Below are 27,689 nucleotides of genomic sequence, written 5' to 3'. Positions count from 1 at the left end.
GGTCAAAGGTATGGCTACAGGAAAGGACACCTTTTGGGACAACAATGTTGACGAGATATCTTTTACACTGACAAGATTAGGTTTAAATTCCACAGTGGAGTGGGGGCTGAACAGGTAGAACAATATACGCAGTGCCTTGCATGAAAGTACAAATTAAAAAATAAATAGCAAGAAGGTGTTGACAAAGAACAGAGAAGGCAGATACTTGACCTTTTTAAAGCCTAACTCGAGGTTTGAGTGAACTTCAAATAGTTTGTTTGGACCAAGCTGGTCCAAAAAAAAACATTTCCTTCACTAACACATGCAGTGTTTGTCAGCGCTATATGAATAGTGTGTAGGCTCAGCTACATATGATATAGAGCACTGCATTCCAGCAGCAGAATAGGGATTTCCCATCCCGCATCCGAAACAAAATTGAGTTGGGTTGAGTGCTGCTCAGCCATTCACAGGAAGCTTTGTATTTTCTGTCTAAACACAAAGCTTCCTCTGGCTGAGGTGGAGATTGTGATGTCCTCTGCCTGCCAGTCCTCTCCACCTCAGCCAATCAGAGGAATCCCCTGCCCCAACCCAAAAGGCTGGCATCAGTTAAGGCATTTTTCCAATGCAAGGGAAGAAAGAACTTGCCCTCTGACAAGGCAAGGAACATAACCCTTGGTACGGGCAGTCATCCAGACTTTTATGCCAAGAGAAAGGTTGGACTTGTCCCATACCTATATCATTTGCCTTTGCAGAGTTCTAGAGTGGAATTGTGCAACCGGAACTGCTTTTGAAGGCGGATACCATCATTCTCAGTTTTGCATGCAGCTATGCAGGAAAGACAAATGACTTGATCGAATTGCCAGAACCAGATCGTAGAATTTCATCAGATTTTCCTGGGAAAGGAACACTTTGGCTTGCTAGCCAGGAGATGGCCCAGGTATACCAAGTGATGCAACAAAATCAGATGACTTCCTAATGTTCTAGACCTATCGGATTTCCTCCAAGGTCCATGAATTGTACATTGGAGTCCAAGATCAGAGAGGTCATTTCTTCAGTGAAGAGGTCATTTCTTCACTGATATGACAAGCTACGTATAATTCCGCCTCTATGCTACTGCAACTAATCCACCGGCCAGTACGTGTGTGTCATTGCACCTGTAATTGGCTCCAGAGTATTACTCTTGAAAGCTATCAAACTGTGCCATTGCCAACGCATTTCATCACAGAGGACTTTGTCCAGAGCTACTTGAACTGTAGGGACCAGGATCTGTCTACCTAGAAAATCACAATCTTTGAAAATTTGTCAGTCAAAAAGAGGGTGAAGAGGAGAAATCTTTGCAGCCTGTTCAAGTTTGAGAGCTGAGACTAGACACCCTAGAGGAAGTAAAGGCGAAATCCTTTACATTTAAGCCAGGACTTAAAAAGGAGACAATTTCAGCGAGAAATCAGCTGGAGGGAACTCCCCTATCCTTTGCCAGGGAAGGAATAGAGTAGACTTTGTATCTGATAATGAGTCCCAACAAAGAGCTTGGACAGAAATATGAGGCATCTCTTCATCTGATGCTGCAGGCAAAGGAGACTGGGCGTTTGGGGAAGAAATGGTGATGCATGGTTCCAGCAGAAATTTGTAAAGAGTGATCAGGAATTTATTTGCAGCCGTTTCAAATTATTGTACTTAAAGGTCAAATAATAAGGTAAGAGTTTTGGGTGGTGGATGGATCACACAAGAAATTTCGTATTTGAAAACTGAGGCGATTGTGAAGCACAAAATAGCGGCACAAGAAGACCATAATTATAGTTGGAGTTTGTTTTCTTTTAATAGTTCACGGTCCTCAGGAAGGATGTGCTGGAACTGGAGAGAGTCCAGAGAAGGGCAACAAAAATAATTAGGGGAGTGGAGGGCATCAGCTATGAGGAAAGACTACAAGCACTGAACTTATTCTCTCTGGAGAAGAGACGCTTGAGGGGGGGGATATGATATCAATGTACAAATACTGTACTGGCGACCCTAGCATAAGGAACAAACTTTTTAGAGAAAGGGAATAAAATAAGACACGTGGCCACTCACTAAAACTAGAGGAAAAACGGTTTAACCTTAAAATACGTAAGGGGTTCTTCACTGTCAGAGCAGTAAGGATGGGGAATTCACTTCCAAAAGCAGTCGTATCAGCAGGGAGCATCGATAGTTTCAAAAAACTATTAGATGGGCACCTTAAAGACCACAACATACATATGTACAATGTACGGTTAACAGCAAACACACACACATCATATGTTGAACTGGATGGACTGATGTCTTTTTTCAACCTCACAAACTTTGTAGCTATGTATATGTAACTGTATGCACAAGGTGCTTCATATGGAAGTTATACACATTGTATAGAATTTCCAGCATACAGGTTGATTTCATGCATTATTTGTACTTCTATTTATTGATTTAATTTTTGGAAATATGATTATCATTCGAATTTTGGTATAAATCTGTGTTTCTCTATCGTTCATTGACGGATGCAGTCCTCTGATGCACATCAGTAGGGTTATACCGCCCCCTACAGGAGTAGGACACTAGGTAGAAAGAATTTCTGGCTATGCCTATGGGCAGTCCCTGGGGGTATATTCTCTCTCTTCCTGCATAGGATGTCGGTTTTTAATCTGCCTAGTCAGGAGTAAGGACCTTGTTCCTTGCTGGGATCTTTGGTCCTGGCATAAAAGTAATTTTTTATGTAGATTTTTTTTAGCTAGCCTTTTTTCTTCAGAATTTTTTCCTGTGAGATCTTCAAGCAACTATGCCGGGTTGGGTGATGGGCTGGATATCTAGATCCAGTGGTCACCCCAGTCTGGCCAGCGAGCGCGTGCAGGCCTTAACTCCACGCTGAGTCGGCCGCGACAAAGACTGGACTGGGATTGGCCCAGCGAGTTAAACGACTTGCCAGGACGCACACGACAGGGTCTAGGCTTATGTCGCAGCATTCCTATTTGGCCGACAGCCCCCCTACTTCTGTGGCGTGGGGTCCTGTCAGGAGATGGCACCTGCCTGTGTTCCTGGTATGGTGATTAAACCCCCCCCCCCTTTCCTGGCAGATTTTGGCTTGGACGCAGGCACCCTTCCAGAGAAGGTCGTACCCTCGCGCTCCTGAGTTTCCCTCTGTCCTGTTGTGACCTCCCCCTCCCTCCACGTGGGGGACTGTTTGGGCCTACCTGGGGCTGGGACCTTATTTGCAGGCCGCATGGGGGGCCGGGGAGTGCGCCGTCCACAGCTCTTGACAGATCGTGGGGGGGGGGACCTTGGTGAGGTTCCTACAGCTGGATGGTGTAGATGGGCTGGAGGGGGGTCCCCCTGTGGGTCCTGAATACTGCGTTCCCACGCGGGCCGCCTTTTTCCTGTTGCCTCTGTCTGCTTCTGGTACACCCGTTTTCGGCCATTTTGCAGTGGATTTCTTGCTGTGAAGGCTGGTGGGTGTGCCTGGAGGCATTTTTGGTGGGAGGAGCCCCTCCCTTCACCCTGGACAGTTTCCTGGCTCAATTCCTTTTACTGAGCTGCCGCTGACACCTGCAGACCTTTCTTATCAGAGTGCTGCTATCTAGGGACAGTGAGTTGCTGGGGGCATATTCCTCTCTCTCTGTAGGGGTTCCTTAGCGCGTGCCTTACCTCTGGGGGGCGCTGTGGGGACGTTTTTTTTTTTCACACAAAAAAAGAAAATAATTTATTTTCTGTCATTTTTCTCAAAGTTTGCTGGCGGGCTCTATTAGTGAAACATGGACCCCTTAGACCATGTGTCCCCACCTGACCCCCTCACAGAAGCCGCAGGGCCCTCCGGATCTCAACTGTCCACCGATGTGATTTCAGCGGTCCTGGAAGCTTTAGTGTCCGGGGTGGAGGTGGCCTCTAGAGGGCGGGGTGGAAAGAAACAACCCCAACCTACCCCTGCCTCCTCTGAGGTCTCAGATTCTAAATCTGACTCAGCCTACGCAGACATGGGTACCCTGGCCGGGTCTGGTACCCCGCACCATGCCTCCTCTGATACTGAGGATTAGCTCTCTGCCTCTACTGCAGGATAAGGCGCTGGTGGACGCACTGGTTGTTTCTGTGCGTGAAACCCTAAAATTGGAGGATGCAGCTGTCGTCGCTCCTGGGGGCAGGGGCTGCAATTTGCTTGCGATGCCGTGCTGGACACTGCTTCCCTGTTGGGTAACCTGACGTTTTTGGCAGTGGTCATGAGGCGTATTCTCTGGCTGAAGTGTTGGTCTGCGGCTCTGGCTTCTAAGAAGGTCTTGACGGAACTCCCCTTTCAGGGGGACCATCTGTTTGGGGCTACCCTGGACGACATTAGTAAAGGTCTTACAAGGGGGTACTTTTCTCCCGCAGGCTTCCAAGGGTAGGGACCCTCGCCGTAGGCGGGGTCCGTCCTTTTCAGCTCACGCAAAGTATTTTCATTCCTCGGGGGCGGCCGATAAAGCAAAGCCCTACAAGGCTCCCTCGGGTGGTTCCAAGCGTCCCTGGTCCTGGAAACAGAAGTCCGGTTCCTCCAGGCCTGCGTACAAGGTCCCCTCGGCCGGAAGGTGCGCCCTGGGGTGGGGGGACGCCTTTGCCGGTTCTCGGACTTGTGGCTGGCTCGGATCCGAGACAAATGGGTCCGGGAGGTTGTGCGGTCCGGATACAAGATCGAGTTTTGATGTGTTCCTCCGGTCAGGTATTTCCCTTCCAATGTCCGCCGATCCCCAGATCGCTTGCGAGCACTCTGTGGGGCAGTGCAGGACTTGTTACAGCAAGGAGTGATAGTGTCTGTTCCACACGCAGAATGCTTTCACGGGTTTTATTCCAGCCTGTTCACGGTTCCCAAGAAGGAGGGCAAGGTGCATCCAATCCTGGACCTAAAGGCACTGAATGTATTCGTGCGCACTCAAAAGTTCAAGATGGAAACTATTCGCACGGTGGTGGCCTCCCTACATCAGGGGGATTTCCTGGCTTCAATAGACATCAAGGGTGTCTACCTTCACATTCTAATCTGTGCCGCTCACCAACGTTTTCTAGGTTTTGCCGTGGGAGAGGATCACTATCAGTTTATGGCGTTACCCTTTAATCTCGCCTCTGCTCCTCGGGTCTTCACAAAGGTGTTGGCCCCCGGTCCTGGCGCTGTTACAGCAGCGGGGATATCGGTCCTGGGTTACCTGGATGATCTGTCTCAAGGGCCAATTATCCATCCTGCTTTACAGTCGCTGGCTTTGACGGCTTGGCTGTTGAAAGCCAGGTGCTGAAGGACGGGATTGTCTGCCTCAGTGATTCCCACTCTGTTAAAAGCGAGAAAGGCGACTTCTAGGAAGATTTATCATCATACGTGGAAGTCGTACATTGCTCCTATTCAGTTGCTCGGATCTTGGCTTTCCTTCAACGGGGAGTTGATCAAAAGTTGGCCTTGAATACTATCAAGGGTCAGGTCTCAGCCTTGGCTATTTTCTTCCAGAGGCCGTTGGCCACCCATTCCCTGGTGCGCAGCTTCATCCAGGGGGTGCGACACTTGGTACATCCGGTGCGACCTCCGCTACCGCCTTGGGACCTTTAATTTGGTGCTGTCAGTTCTCCAGTGGCCTCCCTTCGAGAGTATTCAGGAGATTCCCCTGCTTACCTTGTCTCAGAAGGTGGCACTTCTGCTTGCAGGGTGTCAGAACTTGCAGCGTTGTCCTGTCGTTCTCCCTCTCTGGTGGTTCACAGGGACAAGGTGGTACTTCGGCCGGATCCGTCCTTCCTGCCAAAGGTGGTTTCCAGTTTTCACTTAAATTAGGACATTGTGTTACCTTCCTTGTGTCCTAAGCCAAAACATCCTAAGGAATTTGCTCTGCATACCCTGGATGTTGTTCGGGTGATCAAGGTGTATTTGGCGTCTACTGAGTCTTTTCGCAAGTTTGACTCGCTCTTTGTGCTCACGGATGGTCCAAAGAAAGGGCTGCCTGCGTCTGCTGCGACTATTTCCAGATGGATCAGACAGACAGTGGTGCAGGCTTATTCCATTAAGGGTCAGGTTCCACCTTTCCCTGTCAAGGCGCATTTTACTCGGGCGCTTAGTTCTTCCTGGGCTTTTCGCCATTTGGCATCTGTGCTTCAGGTGTGCAAGGCGGCGACCTGGTCGTCTGTTCACACCTTTACCAAATTTTATAAGGTGGATGTGCTGGCATCTGCGGATGCCTCCTTTGGCCGCAAGGTTTTGGAGGCTGCAGTTTAGAGGGCCCCTTGGCCTTCCTTGAGGGTGTTTTTCTTTTTGTTTTCAGGTGGACCTCATCTGGTTGTTCTGATGAGTCCTGTGTTGCCTGGTTGGCCTTGGGGACTGTTTTTTCTTTGTTCTGCTGTTCCCACCCCTCATTTGGGTACTGCTTTGGGACGTCTCTACTGATATGCATCAGAGGACTGCGTCTGTCAATGAACGATAGAAAAAAATGGATTTTTAACTTACCGTAAAATCCTTTTCTCTTAGGTTCATTGACAGACACCGTACCCCGCCGCGCTATTTTTTTTGAGTGGGTTGGTGTGCTTTTCTCTGACACTGCTTTGATACAAAACTGACATCCTATGCAGAAAGAGAGAGGGTATACCTCCAGGGACTGCTCATAGGCGTAGCCAGAAATAATTTCTGCCTAGTGTCCTACTCCTGTAGGGGGCGGTATAACCCTACTGATATGCATCAGAGGACTGCGTCCGTCAATGAACCTTAAGAGAAAAGGTTTTTTACGGTAAGTCAAAAATAGATACAGTATATTGTATAGTGAGTGGTGTGTGGGAACACATGACATTGCAAGCGGCAACAAGGGTGATTACATCATAAGCTTTTATTATATAGGGGATTGTGCAGGGGTTTTTCACTTATCAATGAGCCCTACCGCTGGGAATTTCCAGCTAGTTCAATGGAAATATCAGACACTCATAAAGTGATGACCCTGGTCCCGACATGTAACACAGAATCTCCAGATAATACTGGCCTGACCTTTAAAGGCAAAGTTGGGTTTTCACTGCTGGGAGTTTTCACTGTGGAGAACATCAGTATAGAAAACCTGGGAAAACCTACTCCAGGTAACTGGAGACACTTTGAGGATTCAGTACATTTGGCAGGGATCTTTTAAATCTTTTTTTGTTAACTGGAAAACCATACCAGATTTGGGTACATTTGGTCGGAATCTTCCAAAACATTTTGGCTAATTGGAGAAACCGTACAGGATTTCAGTACATTTGGTAGGAATATTCCAAAACATTTTAGCTAAGTGGAGAAACCATACAGGATTTCAGTACATTTGGTAGGAACGTTACAAATCTTTTTTGTTAACTGGAAAACCATACCAGATTTCAGTACACTTGGTAGGAATCTTCCAAAACATTATGGCTAACTGGAGAAACCATACAGGATTTCAGTACATTTGGTAGGAACGTTACAAATCTTTTTTGTTAACTGGAAAACCATACCAGATTTCAGTACACTTGGTAGGAATCTTCCAAAACATTTTGGCTAACTGGAGAAACCATACAGGATTTCAGTACATTTGGTAGGAACGTTACAAATCTTTTTTGTTAACTGGAAAACCATACCAGATTTCAGTACACTTGGTAGGAATCTTCCAAAACATTTTGGCTAACTGGAGAAACCATACAGGAATTCAATACTGTTGGTATATTTCTACTAGTGATGTTGACTGACTGGATAGACTTGCATAATTACAATGCTTCCAGCAGGAATCTCTACCAGCAGCTGTTAAAATCAGAAAAATTTTCTAACTTCTGCAAACGTAGTGATAATGCATTTCATGCCGGAGATTGATGCAGTAGAGTGGGATTTCTCCCACTGTATCAAAGCTTTCCTGGTAGGAGGCCTACCAGGGGAGCAAAACTATCAACAGGTAGCCAAACTTTGCATTTAGTGTTGGGTCCAAATCACAGGAGACTACTTCTGTCCCATCACTTGGAGGATGTGTGATAGAGGTTTCTGACCACCCAAATGAAAGGTGCTTGAGACTTATGGATAAAATATTTAGCATGTTTAGTTCATTTAAGGGTATTGAATCTAGAAGTGACAAAACATTGATTTCAAAGTCCAAAGCCTTTTTTTTTTTTAATTTTGGATAGAGTGAGGAGCGGTAATAACCTATTTTTGGTTTTACATGCTGCATATGTTGCTCCTGGGATAATTTTTCTTTACTAGTCAAATAGTAGGTTGGAGAAAATCTACCCAACAGGGACAACAATATAAACGCCAAAGGTACTACTGTAGCCCTTCCACTTCCTAGTAAAAAAAAAAAAAAGTTTTCATTGCTGTCATTGCCATCACTGGGGAGCTTTTTGCACTCTTCCTGCTATGTATGATTCTCACATTTATATAAGTTTGTAAAGAATAATCTCTCCAGTGGAATACTAGATGGCAAAAAAAACTTGATAGAGGTTCTAAAATGTCCATACTCTTATTTAAAATGTTTTTTTTTTCTAGATCTCAGTCTTAAATCATTTAAGCGCTCGTTTTCTGCTGTTCTAAATTTGTAGAAGAAAAACTGTAAAATACCTTGAAAGAATTGATAAAACAAGTTTCACAAACAAAGAAGGCTAAAACTAGCCTGTGAAAACATTTCATTGCCTCTCCCTGGCATTTTCTAATTCTAGGCATAAACCTAATTCTACACCACCATTAAAAAATAAATAGATTACAGAGTGGAAAATTTATGCTGACAGTCATGTATTGACTGCATTCTTCTGACTTTTCTTTGTGAAAATTGGCTTAGAGTAAAACATTGAAATCCAGTTAAAATGCAGTAAAAACATGAAAAAAAATAATTTCAGACCTTTTTTACTTTTGCCTACTTATTGACTTTTGAAAGAGAACAATATTAAATACTTTAAACTTAAAAAAACACTTTTTTTCTCTTTGCAGGTGACATTGACTATAGCAGTGTACTACTTGGCATGCTTGTAATGCAGGATGTCCAGCTAAGCCTGTTCATAGCTGCAATGCCAACTCTTATTCAAGCAGGCGGGAACACTTACTCCAGGTGATTGTTTCATAATTAGAATATGCTTTCCAAAATTGTTTTTTTTTTTGCTGTGATCCACTCTCTTAGGTAAACTTTGTTAATTTGTATGCTTGGTAGATGTATGTTTTTTTTGTAGCAATATTTAACCTTTTTGAAAATGATGATATTTTTACTTAGCAAAATGGTGAGTAATCCTAACACAAAAATAAAAAAAAAGACCTGGTCGTTTTTCTGAGTCCCCATAGCAGCAGGTCTAGAAAAGGAAATTCCCCTTGGGTGTGGGACTTTGTAGGCAATAACCAAACCTTGAGTAGTAAGTATAGTTTGATAAATTTATTAATGTAGTACAAAAAAGTATGTAAAAATTAAACCAAAAGGAAATACAAACAACACTTTAAAAGAGCATGTGGCCATGTATTACGTCACTTGGACTGAAGGTGGCTGAGAGTTCCAAAGACGACCAGACGCGTTTCGGACAATCGCCTTTTTCCACGTTCAAGTGGAAATAAATCTCAGACACATTGAGTAGTCCGTGACGAGTAAGGTCACTAATATTAAAAACAAGCAGGTGTGAACCTGCATCCAAAAGGACTGCTGTGATCCTGACAAAGTCAGATATCTCTCTGCTGAAAAAAGAAGTATAAAGTACTGCAGCAGGATGAGAAAAACAAAGGGGGCTGTAGGAACAGCACAATGTCGTTGCACAGCAGGAATGGCCAGGCCCAACCAAAAATTCCCACAAGGATCCCAGTGATCAATCCAAAAAAGGGACGTCTAAATGAAGAAGAAAAGTATGTAACAATGCAAGGAGAGGATATAATGAGTGTAAAAGCAGAATGTTCCTGCAGTGAATTGCTATCAAGTCCAAAATATGTACTGTGTTATATGTATAAACCTGTTATAGTCCAGGAAAGTATAACTTGAAGTCATATAGGAGTAACGGTGTTGGAAAAAGTCACTGCGGAAGAAAATCCATGGCAGGTAAATGATACCAGGTAACTTAGATATGCACTAAACAAAAAATGAAAAATAGTAGGTAGGGGAGCCGACGATCTAACATACCCCCAAAGAGGTGATAGATATAGATGATGGATATCAAGGTGCATATCACAAAAACACCCCAAAAGGCTAACCCCAGCCACCACAGGGTAAGAAAGTTAAGAAAGAAGGAAGGGATGAGAGGAAGGGAACAAAAAGAGAGGGGGGGGGGGAAGGGAGGGGAGGGCAAGAGAAAGGAAAAAGAAAAAGAGATGACAAAAGGAGAGGGAACCCAAGTGGTGCGGAGTATAAGAGCCCTAGTATGGAGAGTGCCCAGTAGTACTGACATACCAAAAGGAGAGGACAATCAAAGCGAGAGAGCAAAGTACCGTACAGCAGGAATATGGGCGAAGAGAAATCGTGTCTGCCTGCTCCCTTTACCTGGATGTCTGCTGGAGTGTGTTCAATGGCGGCGCGCACTTAGAGAGAGTGCGTCCGCCATTAAAAGACGCCGACGCATGCACAGAAAGCGGCATCTGTCCGCCCCTGGGCATGCTGTGGACCAATCGGGGTCCCCCGTGCCCGGAGCGCTCGGCGCCGCCCACATCAAACGTGCGCCGCGAAAAAGTAGCAGTAGTCTAGAGATGACAAACATAGGAATGGCAATTATATAAATATTAAGCAAACATAAAGAGGGAATGACTAACCGCTTAGAAGATCCAAACCCACACGTCCAATACCCAAAATAGGACAAATGTTGCAGAAAGCCATACAAAACTGGTGATGAACTATCACCATTTTATATAGAAAATAGCAGCAGGTCAATTTAAAGCTGTCACAAGAACGAAAAAAGATATGATTGTAGATATTTGCTGTATTTTTAAATAGTGACATTAGTCCTTCTAGCAAATCACTATGGTGGCAGAAATATTTATACTTTATAAAACAGAGAGAGGTGAGAGAGGTATTATTCTGGAAAATATTAAGTTTTTTTGAGAGTTACTGCATTAAATATTAGGAGGAACTAACTTAGCATGTAGCAAGCTCAGATGCATAGCCTTTTGTAACACTAAGTACTAGAAATTGCCTTTTGTGTCTAAATAGAAACTATTGTTGCCCCACTTATATTTATGTTTGAGACTTTTCATACAGTAATAATGCAGCATTAAAAAATGGTTGTAAATCTTTCACACTTAGAATATATTTCTCTTTCGTTCATTGATGGACACCGCTCCCGATCTTCTTAACTATTGGGTTTTACTGCCCCCCTACAGGAGTAGGACACTAGGCAAAAAAAAAGTCTGACTACATCTATGGGCAGTCCCAGGGGGTATACTTCCTCTCTCTGCTATAGGTACTCGGTTTTTTTCTGCCTAGTCAGGAGTAAGGACCTATTTCCTTGCTGGGATCTCTGGTCCTGGCAATTTTTTTCCTTTTAGATATTCATTTTTCTCGTGGTTTTCTTCCTGTGAGATCTACAAGCAACTGACAGACTGGACGATGGGTTGGATAATCTAGATCCAGTGGTCATCCCAGTCTGGCCAGCGAGCATGCGTCGACCTCAGCTCTGCGCTTGGTCCACCAGACGGGGGCTAGTGTGTGAGTTAAACGCCTCGTGAGGAAACATACAACCGGGTCTCGGCCTGAGTCGCAGTGTTCCTCCTGGCCGACAGCCCCCTATTTCGATGGAGAGGAGGTACTGTCTGAAGCAGTGCCTGCCTGGTTACTGGTATGGTGAGTAGCTGTCCCCCCCTCTCCCCCCGCAGGGTTTTGGGGTGGACGTGGACCCCTTCTTGGGACAGTCAGACCCCCAGGTTCCCGTTCTTCCCATCAGGCTTCTCCCTCATCTGTCCCGCCATGTTTGGGGGGTGTTGTACCTGGTGGGGGCTCCTCCTAGGGCCCCCCATCCTGCCTAGGTCTGTCCTTGAGACCTGGGTTCCCTCCTGGGTCCCTGTAAGCCTTGCGGTGCCTCCATTTTGTTGTAGCCTGTGTGTTTCTATACGCGGTGGCCGTGTTTGGGTTGTCCGGTGGCCATTTTGTGGTGGTTTGCATTTGAAAATAGCCGCTCCCATGAGTGGAGCCCTGTGGGCAGCTATTTCAGTGGTGGGAGCCCCTCCTCATCTCCTGATGCTGACTTCTGGATCTTTTCACTTCCTTGTGGCTGCACGTGGAGTGCAGATTGTCCTGGTGGCTGCAGGTGCCTGTTTCTGCTGGGTGGTGAATTTGGTGGGGTCCTCTCCCTCTCTGCTGAGGATTGCTTGGTGCTCTGTGCCTGGTGACCGGGTGGTGCTGCCAGCGCAGTGAGGGTTGTCCCTTTGCAGTAGTATGTTACACGTTTTTGTGGAGTCTCCCTGGTGAATCATGGAGTCTTTGGAGCACATCTCCCCACCTGATCCCCTCTCTGAGGCTGCGGGGCCCTCCGGGTCCCAAACATCCATTGACGCACTATTGGCGGTCCTGGAGTCCTTTGTGTGCCGGGTAGAGGTGACTTTCTGGGGGATGGGCTACCAAAAAGCATCCCCAGCCTTCCCCTGCCTCATCTGTCTCATCAGATCCTGAATCTGATTCGGCCGTCATGGACGTGGGTCACCCTGTTGGGTCTGTGACCACACACCCTTAATCCTCAGATAGTGAGAACGATTCCTCCACATCTGCAACCGCGCACAAAAAAAGGTGCTGGTGGAAGCACTGATTGTATCTGTGCGTGAGACCTTAAAGCTAGAGGACGCAGCTGCGACAGAGATTTCAGGTTCCCTTTGGCTTTCACAAGCCACCCAGAGAGGCAAAGGTGTTTCCTTTCCCTGCCTATTTTGATAGAATTTTTGCTAAAGAGTGGGGACAACCAAAACCTCCATTTGGGGTCCCTAAGCAATTTGCTAGACAAAACCCCTATGAGATTACTATAAACCCACTCGTACCAATAAACAAAACTGAATTCAAATGTGACATGAAAAATTAAGCAGCTGCTGTTACAAACCATACGGTGTGTAAAAAAAAAATACAAGAGTGGTACACTCTCTGCGATAAACAGCGCTAGCTATACAAAATAAACAACCATCCCCAAAATCACAAGTAACAGTGATTTGCTAGGCGATACCCCTATGAGGAGTCCCTTATTAAGAAGTGGACTGTTCTACCGTCCGAGTGGACACTCCGGTTTCCAGCTTAAGCAAGACAACCATTATTCCGGTTGTAGAGTCCCCGGCCTTTAAGGATCTGGCTGACTGGAAGGCAGAGGCTCTGCCCCACAATATGCACACTCTGGCTGGTTCGCCACTGAGGCCAGTATTCACCATTGCCCTGGTGTCTCAAACTCTGACTGAGTGGTCTAAGCTTGTACGCCGAGTCCCTGATATGGTGGGTTCGTTCTCCAGTGCTTCGTCTGGGCAAATCCTTCTGAGCCTTGTATTGGACAGTGGTCACTACGGATGCCAGCCTGTCCAGCTGGGGAGGCGTCCTCGGCAAGCATTCTGCTCAGGGGATCTGGACACTGGAAGAGTCCAGACTACCTGTAGCGGAGAGGTAGTTTAATCTACAGGGTCTCCGCTGATAGACAGGAAAACAGGTAATGATCCAAATAGGCAGGTACAGCATGCAACAATTCAGGTAGCGTTATACCATCCTTCCCTCCCAAGAAGTAGACAATCCACACAGGTGTTGAGGGTTCAACATGCAGAGCTTAAACTGTTTATTAAATTCCAAGACATACAGTTTTACCCACAGTTAAGGAAACTCCCCTTAACCTTGCCAAAGGGGGGGAAGGGGACAAGGAACAACCAATGGGAACTGAACATTTGTACATTGAAACAGGCTACAGATAACCTAATGAGCTTATGGTAAACAGGCAGTCTCTCAATACACACCCCCTGCGGAGAGATGTCTCCAGTCCAGACCATTGTCTATGTGTCATGAATCCACACGATTAGACACAGAAACAGGAGGGGGGGGGGATGGGGGAAGAAGGACTGCAGCATTACATTACATGGTTCACACAACACTTGGTTCTTACATTACATTACACAACACTTGGTTCTTAAAGGTATACACATGCAATAAACATAATGCATACACGAAGGACAATATACACTGTCTGTGTTTGCCACAGTGCTCCCCCAGAACCAAGCCGGCATACACATTCTGATCCTAACGGATCGGCTTGCGGATGTCCGGAGGAGTACTCACAGATCATTTGTCAATGTCTGTTTGTCTGGATAACCTGTCGGCGTTGCCGTTTTGCTTCCCAGGGCGGTAGTGGATGGTAAAGTCAAAAGGCTGCAGCGCCAAACTCCAGCGCAGCAGCCTGGCATTGTCTCCTGACACCCTTTTTAGCCACACCAACGGGTTGTGATCCGTGAGTAAAGAGAAAGTTTGTCCATATAAATAGGGTTGTAGCTTCTTGAGGGCCCACACCACAGCCAGGCACTCCTTTTTAAATGGCGGCGTAGCTCACTTCCTGGGGTAAAAGTTTCCTGATTAGATAAGCCACTGGGTGCTCGCCGCCATCCGCTCCGACTTGGCTCTCTTTTACTGATTCTGGGATGCAGTAGGGGGGTTGGCGAAGGGGTGTCTGTTCTAAGGTTTCGACCTTGTGGGTGGCCAACGGGGTGTACCCGGGTAAGTTAGAGAAGGTGGCCCCCTTTTCCCTAATTAGACTTTGAGCTTGGGTACGCTCCTGTGCGCTTAGTCGCTCCCCTAACTGTACTTCTCCCAGATCTCCGTTCCGCCCCTCCTGATCTAGGAGGTCTGGGCGAGGTAGATTATCAAAATCCTCGGCTGCGGATGCGCAAATTGCAGTTACCTCTTCAGTACGTTCCTGGTAGGGTTTGAGCATGTTTACGTGGAGCATGCGTTTGGCTCCTACGCCTGCGACTGGACCGATCACATAGGTGATATTACATATTTGTTCTACCACCTTGTATGGGCCCTGCCAGGAGGCCTGCAGCTTGTCTTTGTGGCCCGGTCGTAAAATTAATACTTTTTGCCCGACTTGAAAGCTGCGGTCCCTGGCTCCCCTATCGTACCATCGGCTCTGTCGTTGTTGGGCCGCCTGGAGGTTGTCGCGTACAGTCTGAGTCAGTGCCTCCAGGCGTTCCCTAAACTCCAGCACATATGGTACGATAGGTGTACCATTAATGGTCCCTTCTCCTTCCCAATGTTCCCGGATTAAATCTAGGGGGCCCCTCACTCTCCCTCCGAACAGAAGTTCGAAAGGGGAGAATCCAGTGGATTCTTGGGGTACCTCCCTATATGCAAACATTAAGTGGGGAAGGAACCTTTCCCAGTCTTTCTGGGTATCCATGAACGTACGGATCATCTGTTTGAGGGTGCCGTTAAAACGTTCACAGAGCCCATTGGACTGGGGGTGATATGCGAAGTTCAAGATCTGTTGTACCCCACATATCTTCCAGAGCTGGTGCGTTACTTCGGTGGTGAACTGAGTGCCCCTATCAGAAATAATCTCCCGGGGAAATCCCACGCGGGAGAATATTCGCATCAGGGCATCTGCTACCGTTTCTGCGTGCACATTGGTCAAGGCCACTGCCTCAGGGTATCTGGTAGCGTAGTCTACCACGGTTAGGACATATTTCTTGCCGGATGGGCTAGGTTTAGTTAAGGGGCCTATTATATCTACTGCGACCCGGCTAAAGGGTTCCTCAATTATGGGAAGAGATCGTAGCCGGGCCTTTTATCGGTCACCCCTCTTCCCTACCCTTTGACAGGTATCACAGGTCTGGTAATATCGCTGTACATCCTGGGAGATACCTGGCCCAAAGAAATTCTGGGTTAGCCTGTGTTTAGTACGACTGATCCCTAAGTGTCCGGACAGGGGTATGTTGTGCGCTATGCGCAGCAGTTCCAATCTATATTTCCGGGGAACAATTAATTGCTTAATGGGTATGGGGATCGAACCAGCTATTACCTTCTCGGCTTGGCTGTATAGGAGTCCCTTCTCCCATGTGTATCTTTCCCCTTCTAACCCTGCCTGATTTTTATCTACACGGTCTTTATACAGCTGTAAGGAAGGGTCTAGGGCCACCTCCGACCCGAATTCTAGGGGGGACGCCCAGGGAGGGACATTAGGCATGGGGGGCACACTGCTTACCTGAGCCTCAGAGTGGTTAGGTGGTGCTGTGGTGCGAGCCTGCTGCCGGGTCACAACCGGATAAGCTTTGTGGATGGTAGATTGGGGAACAAAAGCTGAAGTCAGCTCCCCCAGGTCGTTGCCCAAAATAACGTCTGCGGGTAAATCCTGCTTTATGCCTACCTCCACATTCCCATTCCCCGCTCCCCAATGCAGGTGTACCTTGGCAGTGGCGATCTTGTAGAACGCTCCCCCTGCTACACGTACTGCCACACACTCCACTGTGAGGTTGCCCTTGGGTACTAGGTGGTTGCGGACCAGCGTTATAGTAGCTCCAGAGTCTCGCAACCCCTGTACTTTTCTCCCCTCCATCTGTACTTCTTGTTGGTGCCCTTGGCGGTTGTCAGAAGCTGCTTGGATAGGGTTGACTTCATGTAGCGTACCCAGAGGTTCCGCGGTGGAAGCTGGGACCTCGGGTACTCTGTAGGGTTCCGCTTGGGCAAAATGGACTGCTGCCCGGTTGTTGGGTGTCGGGGTATTCCAGCTGGGCCGTGGTCGGTTGCGGGGGCAGTCCCGCTGCATATGTCCCTGCTGGTTGCAGGTGTGGCATCGTATCTGGGGGCGAGCCTGATACCTGGGCGTGTAGGTGTTATTGCTTACCCCCGGGCGTGCTGGGACGGCTGCGGTTACGGCTGGTACTGGTGCTGTAGGTCCATAGGCTGCTCTTGATTGAGTGCGCTGTTCCCTCCTGGTATCTTGGAACTCATCCGCTAACTTGGCTGCGTCTTGTAGAGTGCGTGGTTTCCGATCTCGCACCCAATTCTGCAGATGAGCGGGTATACCGTTAAAGAACTGCTCCATTACCATTGGCTGGAACAGGTCTTCTAGGGTGTTGACTTGGGTGGCTTCCAACCATCCTTTTGCCGCTCGTTGTAGACGGTGCGCCCATTCTGTGTGAGTGTCTCTGGTGAGCTTTTTAATATCTCGGAACTTTAGGCGGTAGGCCTCTGAGGTAATCGCATACCTAGCTAGAATGGCCTGCTTCACCTTGGCATAGTCTGTACTGTCCTTGTCGGGTACGGCACGGTATGCCTCTGCTGCGCGACCAGATAGTCTCCCTGCCAGTAGGGGTACTCGATCCTCCGCACTGATATTGTGCAGGTGGCATAACCTTTCAAAATCTTGTGGGTAATCATCTACCTCGCCGTCGGTTTCGGTATAGCTTTTAAACGCCTGGTACGGAATCTTGGGCTTCCCCTGGGTAATGTGGACAGGCGTTGGAGCTCTCTCCCCGGCTCGCTGACTTGCTTGGTGTTTGACCACCAGGTATTCCTGTACGTCTGCCATCAGCCGGTCCAGTATTTCTCTTGAGTGGGGCTCTGGGTAGTAGGCCAGTCTGCTCTGTAGCTCCTTGTCAAATTCGCTGCGTTCTGCCTCCTGTGGGCCCGCTGCAGGGGTTGCTCTGTCTCCCTCCATGAGCTCTGCTACAAGGGTCGCTTTTGTTTTGTGGCTGGCGTTTCCCCCTCTAGCTTGCAATAATTCCTTCAATGTAGTTCTTTTCAATGCTGCATAGTTCACCTCCATTCACCAAGCGTTCGTATATTTTGACATATTTCCCGAATGCTGGTTTTATCCGAATGGCTCGTTCCATTGTGCTGCTGCCTCTCCTCTTTGTTCGGTAGTTACTGCCGATCGTGGATCTGCTGTGTGGTTTGAAATCCCGTCGCTTGCCACCAGTTGTAGCGGAGAGGTAGTTTAATCTACAGGGTCTCTGCTGATAGACAGGAAAACAGGTAATGATCCAAATAGGCAGGTACAGCATGCAACAATCCAGTTAGCCAGTTAGCGTTATACCATCTTTCCCTCCCAAGAACTAGACAATCCACACAGGTGTTGAGGGTTCAACATGCAGAGCTTAAACTGTTTATTAAATTCCAAGACATACAGTTTTACCCACAGTTAGGGAAACTCCCCTTAACCTTGCCAAAGGGGGGGAAGGGGACAGGGAACAACCAATGGGAACTGAACATTTGTACATTGAAACAGGCTACAGATAACCTAATGAGCTTATGGTAAACAGGCAGTCTCTCAATACACACCCCCTGCGGAGAGATGTCTCCAGTCCAGACCATTGTCTGTGTCATGAATCCACACAATTTGACACAGAAACAGGAGGGGGGGGGGGGAGAAGGGCTGTAGCATTAAATTACAAACACTTGATTCTTAAAGGTATACACATGCAATAAACATAATGCATACACGAAGGACAATATACAGTGGCTGTGTTTGCCACATTACCGATCAATGTTTTGGAACTCTGAGCGATCAGACTGTGCCTGGACCATTGGACGGATCGTCTTCAGGGATGTCCAGTGCGCAATAAATTGGACAATGCCTTGGCCATGGCTTATGCCAATCACCAACGGGGCACAAAAAGTGTCCTGGCGGCTCTGGAGGTAGCTCGCATTCCAAGGTGGACAGAATAGTTGGTTTCAGCCCTCTCCGCCGTACACATCCATGGGGTGGAAAACTGGTAGGCGGATTCGTTTATCCCAGTGGGCAGGCATAGGACCAAGGGGAGTGGTCCCTTCATCCGGAAGCATTTCATCAACTGTGTCTCCGGTGGGGAATCCCTAAGGTGGATCCGTTGGCATCTCGGTTCTACAGAAAGGTGCAGAGATTTGTGGCTTTGTCACAAGATCCTCTGGCGGACGCCACAGATGCACTGGCGGCCCCGTGGGGTCAGTATCGTCTGGATTACCCCTTCCCTCCACTCCAGCTTCTGCCAAGACTTTTTACGCAGGTTCGAGGCATAAGGGAGTCCGGTCATCTTAGTGACTCCGGACTGGCGCGGCTGGTCGCTGACGTTCCTTGGAAGCTTCCTCCCAGGGAGGATCTGCTGTCCCAAGGACTAATCTTCCATCCTCCTTTACAGTCGCTGGGTTTGACGGGTTGGCTGTTGAATGCCAGGTGCTGATGGATAGAGGTTTGTCTGAGTCAGTAATTCCAACGCTGTTAAAAGCTAGAAAATATACTTCAAGGAAGATCTACCATCATACGGGGAAGTCGTACGTTGTGTGGTGTGAGTCTCTTGGGGTTCATCTTCGCTTTTTCTCGGTGGCTCGGATCTTGAATTTCCTTCACCGGGGGGTTGAGCAGAAACTGGCCTTGAGTACTATCAAGGGTCAAGTTTCGGCCTTAGCGGTCGTCTTTCAACGGGCTTTGGCCACATACTCCCTGGTGCATACCTTTCTTCAGGGAGTTAGACACTTGGCCCCTCCAGTGCGGTCTCCGTTGCCACCTTGGGACCTCAATTTAGTGCGCTCACTCCTCCAGATGCCTCCTTTTGAGAATCTTTGTGAGATTTCCCTGCTTTTGCTGTCCTAGAAGGTGGCCTTCTTGGTGGCTATCACCTCTGTGCGCGGGGTGTCGGAATTGGCAGTGTTATTCTGTCGTTCTCCTTACTTGGTGGTTCACAGAGATAAGGTGGTTCTTCATCCCTGTCCGTCGTTCCTTCCAAAGGTTGTCCCTGAGTTTCATTTGAATGAAGACATTGTGTTGCCTTCCCTGTGTCCCAGGCCATAACATCCATAGGAAATTGCTTTGCATGCCTTGGATGTAGTCCAGGCGATTAGGGTGTACCTGGCAGCTACGATGTCTTTTAGGAAATCCAACTCACTTTGTGCTTACGGATGGGCCTCGTAAAGGGTTGTCCGCTTTCTCTGCGACCATTTCCAGATGGATCAGACAGACAGTGATTCAGGACTGTTTCATGAAGGGTCAGGTTCCTCCTTTCCCTGTTAAGGCGCATTCTTCTAGGGCGCTTAGTGCCTCCTGGGCCTTCTGCCATCCGGCATCAGTGACGCAGGTTTGCAAGGCAGCCATCTGGTCGTCGGTGCACACTTTTACAAAGCTCTATAAAGTGGATGTGTTGGCATCTGTGGATGCTTCCTTTGGCTGCAAGGTTTTTGCAGGCTGCAGTTTAGAGGTTCTGGTCCTCTTTCAGGGTGTATTGTTTTTTTTTTTTTTTCAGGTGAGCTCCAGTTGTTTTGGTTGAGCTCCTGTTTACCTAGTTGGCTATAGTTTAGTCTTGGGATTTTCTTTTTCACTGTCCCACTCATGTTTAATACTGGGCAAGGGGGCAAATGCCCTCTGGGCCCGCTCTAATGCTCCATAAAAAGGCTGCACTGCTTCTGCCACAGACTTGCCTAAAGGATTCCTGGTGAAGAAAAGTAAAAGGTCCCTGCCGCTGACCTACTGAATGCAGATTGAAGACAAGGACAGAGCGCTGTGTCCTTCAAAGCTCATCAGAGAAATGGATTTTACAGTAACTCAAAATCCCATTTTTACTATCAATTCAATAAAGGTTGGGTGAGAGGGGGCATGCTTGACATAGAGCGGTAGGACTTTGTTTGTCGGTTTAAATCTGAATAAAGGTCTATAGTGTATTTAAAGAAGTAAAAAAACTACTAGCAGATAGGCTATTAATACAGAAGATACCACTTAGGTTTCCTGTGCCGTGAAAGCAATTTTTTTTCTGATTGCACATGAGTAACTCCATGTACAATATTGGCATGCCCTAGATCCCGGGATGAATTCACTCCCTGGTGCATGCACATAGTGGCAAAAGCCCACTATGGTGATGTTAATTTTTGTTCCTTTAGTTCCTTTTCCATCCATTGTTTCTTCTTTCAGAAATATCAGTGTAAGATTAGCTCCAAAACTAGCTGGATCTGGCTATAGTGAGTGACCCACTGCTTCTGGCACTTGCTGGCAGCTAGTAGGCTCTGTATGAAGCTAAGGCACTAGCTGGCTGCTAAGGCAGAGGGAGTCCTCTCTAGGGCTGGTCTACATTATACAATTTTTTTTCTTATTCATTTTAGATTTACCTTCGATGTAGTGCAAGAGCCTGCCTGATTGCATACAATTTGAAAGTGTTTAGGCTTGACCTCATAGTCTTTGATTCCAGTTAATCTTAAGGAAAATTGTATAATGTGTGGCCAACTAACGGGTAACAAATGAAGGACTTTTTTTTTTTTTTTTTTTTACTGAAATCTTCGTAGTAAGCAGCAAATGGAACGGGAGGACCTAAAGTTTATAGTCGACATCAGGTCCACTTTAACAGAAAACTTGACATGAGAAATATGTGAACTTCCACTGCTGAGTACTAAGAAAATGCCAGCTGCCTGGCTGTCAGTTTGACCCAAAAGTTTCCAAACAAATCACTTACCATGGACAAGTATGCAAATCAGGAGTTCTGCTTTCACTCTGGCTTTCTTGATCTGCATGATCTGAGACAGAAAAGTATTGAAGCTTTTGGATCAGCATGAGAGCCAGGCTAATGGCATCTTCAGGACGCTGTTAGCAATGGCAACCTCCATATTTCTTTTGAGTACAAATTTTAGTAGGATTAGATCAATTCTGCATATAAACTGAACTGTGAACGGATTTCGAATATATAGTAACTTATGTGACATTTAAGGGCCATCATCCGTATTGTACATCTAGAAAAAAATCAGGAGCAATCAAATGTCGGACTGTACAGGCCAAGAACCAGGTGTTGGATATATATAAAAAATACAATTTTATTGAATATATCACATAAAAGCAATGGTATCAAAACTACAATAAATATAATCATATGGGGAACCTAAACACTTAGGCAAGATGAGATAATAGTGTTGTAGAGATCATTCTCATGCACATGAGGATGATCTCTACAACACTATTATCTCATCTGGCCTAAGTGTTTAGGTTCACCATATGATTGTTTTTATTGTAGTTTTGATACTATTGTTTAAAATGTGATATATTCAATAGAATTTTATTTTTTTATATACAGTAAAACCCCCCTCCATTGCGGGGGTTACGTCCCGGACCCAGCCGCGAAAAGTGAAAATCCGCGAAATAGAAAAACCCTATTAAAATGCATTGTAGGCATGTTTTTTTTTTACTGTCCCTCTACGTGTAAAAGCATTTTAAGGTCTTTAAACACACTTTTAAGACAACAGAAACTCATTTAAACACATAAAAGATACTGAGAGACATAGCAAGAGCTATGGAAAACACAAAAATATTTCATTTTTAATGATTTATATAGTAAAATAACATTACAAAAAAAAACGCAATATACTGGGACCGCAAAAACGGAACCGCGATGGAGCGGGGGTTTACTGTATATCCAACTCCTGGTTCTTGGCCTATAAAGTTTGATATTTGGTTGCTTCTGTTTTATTTTCTATATGATTTGGAATACTGATTGCATTCTGACTCCACTAGTTGCTTACCTCTTATGAGGTAGTTGCTCAAGGTTTTAAGGCCAGGGATGGGCAACTGGCATCTTCAGAAAAAGGTCCACAATCTCAGCCGTGTTTCTTCTCTTAGAACGGTTTTCCTATAGGGATTGAATGGGAATAGGGTGCAAAGGCTTAAGGTGTATAATAAAAAAGCAACTAGGGGCCTGCAGTGTTGGGAAGCAGCGGGGAAAGGCTTGCCTTTATGGATTGCAGGAAAAAGTACAGGTACAGGAACTATATATTTGTAAAATAACTGCAATGGGCCATCATTACTTTTAGAATGAAGAGAACTATAGATGTGTGTAGTAGCACAACATATCAAAGGAACTTTTTGTCAAAGTTTGACATCTTTGGAAACTCCTCTAAATAATTATTTTTGTCAATGGTATTCTTTATATCCCAGCAAGTAAAACAAAAGGTTTTGGTTTTCTCACATTGAAAGGAGAAATGAAAACAATTATCAAAACCATTAATACTACCCCTACACCACTGTGTATGGGAGCAGCGCTGCCTATCTTAACACCCCTTCCAATCCCAGTAGTGTACAACATATAAAGTGAACAGTCCATTCAAATTTGTGGTAAAAGTGCTGTGTCACTGAAAACAAAAGTTTAATCAAGGTGCAAAAAAGTGCCACAAATAAAGTGTTCTGCGATGGAATTCCTCCAATGGCTGCCTGGAGTGCCCCTTAAACACACCCCTCTCACCAGATTACATTGAACCCTTGTTTTACAAAGTGAGCCAATATGCGTCTACATTTGATCCAAAATGGTACGAGCTCGGCCCTGTTTTTTAGGATCACCATCCAGTCCTCTACAATTCCCTTCATAAACTCTGAGCAGAGAATACCTCAAGTCAAGCCATAAAGAAAGGGAGGACAGCCTCATATAGTGTAAATATGTTTATTTATAAAAAAAAAAAAAAACCTTCAGTCCCGGTTCACACTTGTGCGATGCGGGAAGGCTACGAATTTGCAGCCTGTTCCTGCATCTCAAACGCACATCTGGCAGTTCACACTGCCATGTGCGATACGCAGGGGGTGTCAATGAAATGTTAACGTCACCCCCAATTTGATCGCATATCGCAGTGCGATCTGACAGTTCGCACAGGATCGGATCGCACAAGTGTGAACCACTGTGCGATCCGATCCTGATGCGGCTGGAAAAAAGGGTCCTGTGCGTCTTTTGTGCGGGTGCAGTGCGAATTTAGCCATACAAAGTGTATGGCTGAATTCGCATCCACACATCCGATCGCATGTAATGAAGGAGCAGTGCGCTCCGAATTACATGCGATCGCCGCACTCGCTATAGTGTGAACCGGCCCTCAAAGTATTGCACTTGTATCAGTTGAAAAAATATCAAAACAGCCATGCATGTAAACCAGGAAGCATCCGATCCACCAAGATGGCTGCTGTGCAGTCCAAACAGCAGAAGTGACGTCACTCGATGGTCCCTCCCTACACATTTTATCATCAAACAGCAATGTCTTCAGGAGTAAGTGGTGTAGGGATATTCTAATCTGTGCAATATCTGCCTTATACTTTAAGCAGCAGCTACCGGTATTGTAAGAGCAATGTATTTTCACACTGTAACGCAGGTGATTGGTATTAAGATTAATTCTAAGAACGATGCCATTGATTGGCCCTGGAATGCATTTAATCTGACTTTTTTTTTCTTTGAATCACATTAATATTAAATATGAAATATGAATACATTTATCTCTACCTGCTTGCTTTACACCTCCTAGGATATATTCAGGCTCTTATTTACTTTTTTTTATTTAATGTGTCCCTAGTGTAGTCCTGGAGGTTTTCCGAATACTGGCACTGATTGGACAAATCCTTTTTTCCTTGCTTGCGGTTTTTCTTGTCTGTCTTATTATGAAGACCTATCTCATTGGACCTTATTATCGAAAGCTGCATACAGAAAGTAAAGGAAATAAGGAAATTCTGGTCATGGGAATTTCTGCATTTATTTTTCTTATGCTCACGGTAATTTTCTGTATATTTATTTACATTTTATAGTTTCATCACCAGGGCTATGTATTCTGAAAATGCTTTGTGAATATATTTCTGGTAGCCTTAGTAGAAGTGTAAGTTCAGATTATACATCTATATGTACTCTACTTATTTGAATTTTCTTTTGTCAGGCAGCACAGTGTGGTCTTTGTGGAAGAGGAATGAATATGTCTGCATATTTTGCAGTTTATGTGTGCTGGAAATTCCTTTTTACAGCTCCTCAAACTGTGACATCCATACATGTACTAAAAAGAGAAGAAACCTAGGCTTTACACTTCCCACAGCTGCTGATGAATACATTACTGTGTACGGTTACGTTTCTGTACCCTACAGCAACTCTGTACATTCACAGCCTTGATGGAAATATGAAATAACATCTCTTCACATAGATTATATGCTTGTAAAGCCACGCATAAATCTTTCATCTGGCCATAATTTGGATTGAATATTTTAATGTATTAAGGTATAATTATATCCTTAGTCTTTTTACTGGAAACTGTGTTCAACTTCCTTTAGATACATATTCTGTACATTTCATACACTTTATTTTTTATGGAAGATGACACGCACCATATATAAATTCTAATTATTACAGTTTGCATACAATAACACCGTTAATCAGGGCTCTTTTTCTCAGAGAATAGGTGCAGGTAGCCCCCCCCCTCTGAGTCACTATTTGTCTCTGCCCCTTACCCACCTTTGAGCACATTCCTTGGTACCACCCCCTAGTCACCTCTCAGTACAGCCCCTTTCAGAGAATACAGAACCAAGTATAATTTATTTAGTGCTAAGTAATTTGAATGGAATTTGTTAATTATAAAGTCAGGAAATGGATACTTATAGCAATTACAGACACCACCACCAACAATAGATCTCCCAGCAACAATAGATTCCCCCACAATAACAATAGATCCACTTCAGCAACAATAGACCCCCCCCCCCCACCCCAGCAAAAGTATATCTTCAGCAGCCAGCAAAAATAGACCCCTCACTCAATAAAAGATCCCCCCCAGCAACAATATTCCCCTCCCTCAACAGTAGATCACCAGCAACAATAAACCCCTCCCCAGACAGTAGATCCCCCAGCAACAATAGTCGCCTCCCTAAATAATAGATCTTCCAGCATTCGTAGATCAACCAACAACAATAGATCTCCTCAACAGCAACAACGGACCCTCCCAAATATAGATCCCTTCCAGCGACAATAAATCCCCCAGCAGCTAGCATCAACAGATCCTTCAGCATATCCCAGTACCTCTTGCAATTACATACATGGAGTGCTAGAGGTGCCAGAACTGTGGTCCCCTGTGTTCTCACTGAAAAAAAGCCCTGCAGTTAATAGAAAAACCTATCTAAAACGGCTGACTTTGAGGCGTGAGATGAAATAGAGATATCTACTTTGTGCTTCAGTTCCCATACTCTGAGCATTTCCTCTTTCACAGCCACAGTGTCTACACTGTATCTAATGCTGAAGAATCCCCTAGATTTTTTGTCAGGAAGATTCTGAAGAGGAGAGAAAATGCAGGTATTTCGGAGGTTATAGACAGAAATAATGAGAGATGCTGAAGTTAATTTAAACCTAGTATTGATAATTCACATTGGGAGGCATAATTCTCTAAGTACACAATAAATAATATTTGCAAGGCGCTCAACACTGCTAGTTAAAGTATATGTGAACCCTTCGCTTTAAAAAACAACCCATTCAGTTTAAAATAGAAATGAAATGGGAAAAAAAAGTGATCAAATCACCTCTGTTCTTAGCTGCATAAGGGCTTAGAAAGCTAGGGGTGGAGAAGCAGCTGTGCACCGATCTTCCCAGTGAGTGAATGTGCAGGAGGGAGTGTCCGCGCAAGTGTTGACCTTTGCAGAACAGGCAGGCTATTCTCCCAGCACAGCCAGAAAACCAATCATGCTGAGATAGATGTGGTTATTTGCTTAATGTGGTCATTTTCCTAAATGGAAAAGAAGGGGGACTGGCAGAAACAAGGGGTATTTCACACATAGGAAGAAATACAAAAAGAAAAGGATATTTTAAACACAAGTACATGGAACAACAGGCACATATCAGGAATATGAAATGTTGGGGTAACATATTCTTTAATAAATAGTACTGATTTAAATTTGTTTCGAATTTTAAAATTAAAATTTGAAGTCTTAGCGGTATACATTTACAAATACTGTATATTAAGGCATCTGAGTATCATGCAGTTCTGCTCTATGATCATAACAATGGTGCTCTCATGGTTTACAAAACATTGTAGCAATAAATGCAATAAAATCAGACTTATCTGAAACCAGGCTCCTTTTCTTCAAGTTATGCAAACAAGAGGTCAAGGCTTGTTAAAAGGCAGCTATTTATTTGTTAAAAAATTTTGAAAATCATTTATCATTTTTCTTCCACTTCACATTTATGTGCCGTTTTGTGTTGGTCTATCACATGAAATCCCAATAAAAATACATTTACGTTTTTGGTTGTAACATGACAAGATGTGGAAAATTTCAAAGGGTATAAATACTTTTCCAAGGCACTGTACATGCACTAAATAAATAAAAAATAAAAATTGGTAGCTACTTTAATTAGTTTATACTGTGCGTGGGTGTTACACAGTTCAGAGGGAAATGGGGGCTAATTCAGTAAGGCTCGGTTAACATACATGCGAATAGGATGCATTTTGAATTGCATCTGATTGGCATAACATGTGACCCAGACCGGCTTTCAATGGAACTGGTTCACATATATGTGGGCTGGTTGTGGTTCGATACTAAATAAAAAAGGGTACTGTGCGTTTTTCAGTTCAGGTGTGATTTAAGGGTCAAATTCACACCTGAATCGTACCTGAACGGAAAACGCACCAGGATCTGCCCTGCATATATGTGAAACCAGGCTAAATGCTCAGTTTTAATAAACTTCCCTAGCAGCCAGTCCTCGTCTCAGATAGGAGGACCTTTCAAATTTTATATAAAAGTAGTGGGTCTATTTGCATACTGTGTGCATTATATACAAATATTAGCACATGCATGCAACTAAGCCCTTTTTCATTTATGTACAGCAATATCATAACTCACAACTGTATTTTTTTTTTTTTTTTACTTTTTTTTGTCAAACTTTTTATTGAAGAAAATAATAAGTACAATGTTGTACAGAACCAGGGTTAAATTTTAACCACTTTATGTCTGCCTGCAGTAATATTACTGCGGCAGAGTGTCTCGTTATCGTCTGACGACGTAGTACTACGTCGTCAGACACTCCCCTTTCTTGGCGGCGCGCGCGCGCCACCGGAGGCTCGAGCGCGCGCCACCGGAGGCTCGCTCCCGCTGTATTCAGTCACAGCGGGAGT

At 45.3% G+C, this 27,689-nt stretch overlaps 2 protein-coding genes across 2 annotated transcripts in view; one reads left to right on the top strand and one right to left on the bottom strand.

Annotated features, from left to right (window-relative positions):
* The window catches only part of TMCO3 (transmembrane and coiled-coil domains 3), a 145,395-nt gene that overhangs the window by 96,602 nt on the left and 21,104 nt on the right, over positions 1–27,689 (top strand). The window contains exons 8-9 of the mRNA XM_082246275.1: positions 8,879–8,996; positions 24,129–24,324. Coding sequence (XP_082102401.1) covers positions 8,879–8,996; positions 24,129–24,324 — 314 coding nt within the window. The remainder of the gene's footprint in view (positions 1–8,878; positions 8,997–24,128; positions 24,325–27,689) is intronic.
* Positions 15,643–17,622, bottom strand: LOC309546704 (uncharacterized protein; the record flags this gene model as incomplete). The annotated part of the gene is made up of 1 exon (XM_082246416.1): positions 15,643–17,622. One exon carries the CDS (start codon positions 17,620–17,622, stop codon positions 15,643–15,645), a length of 1,980 nt encoding a protein of 659 aa, XP_082102542.1.

Source organism: Pelophylax lessonae (assembly GCF_965119305.1).
Source record: "Pelophylax lessonae genome assembly, chromosome: 2".
NCBI classification, from domain to species: domain Eukaryota; kingdom Metazoa; phylum Chordata; class Amphibia; order Anura; family Ranidae; genus Pelophylax; species Pelophylax lessonae.
This window is presented reverse-complemented; position numbering and strand designations above follow the sequence as displayed.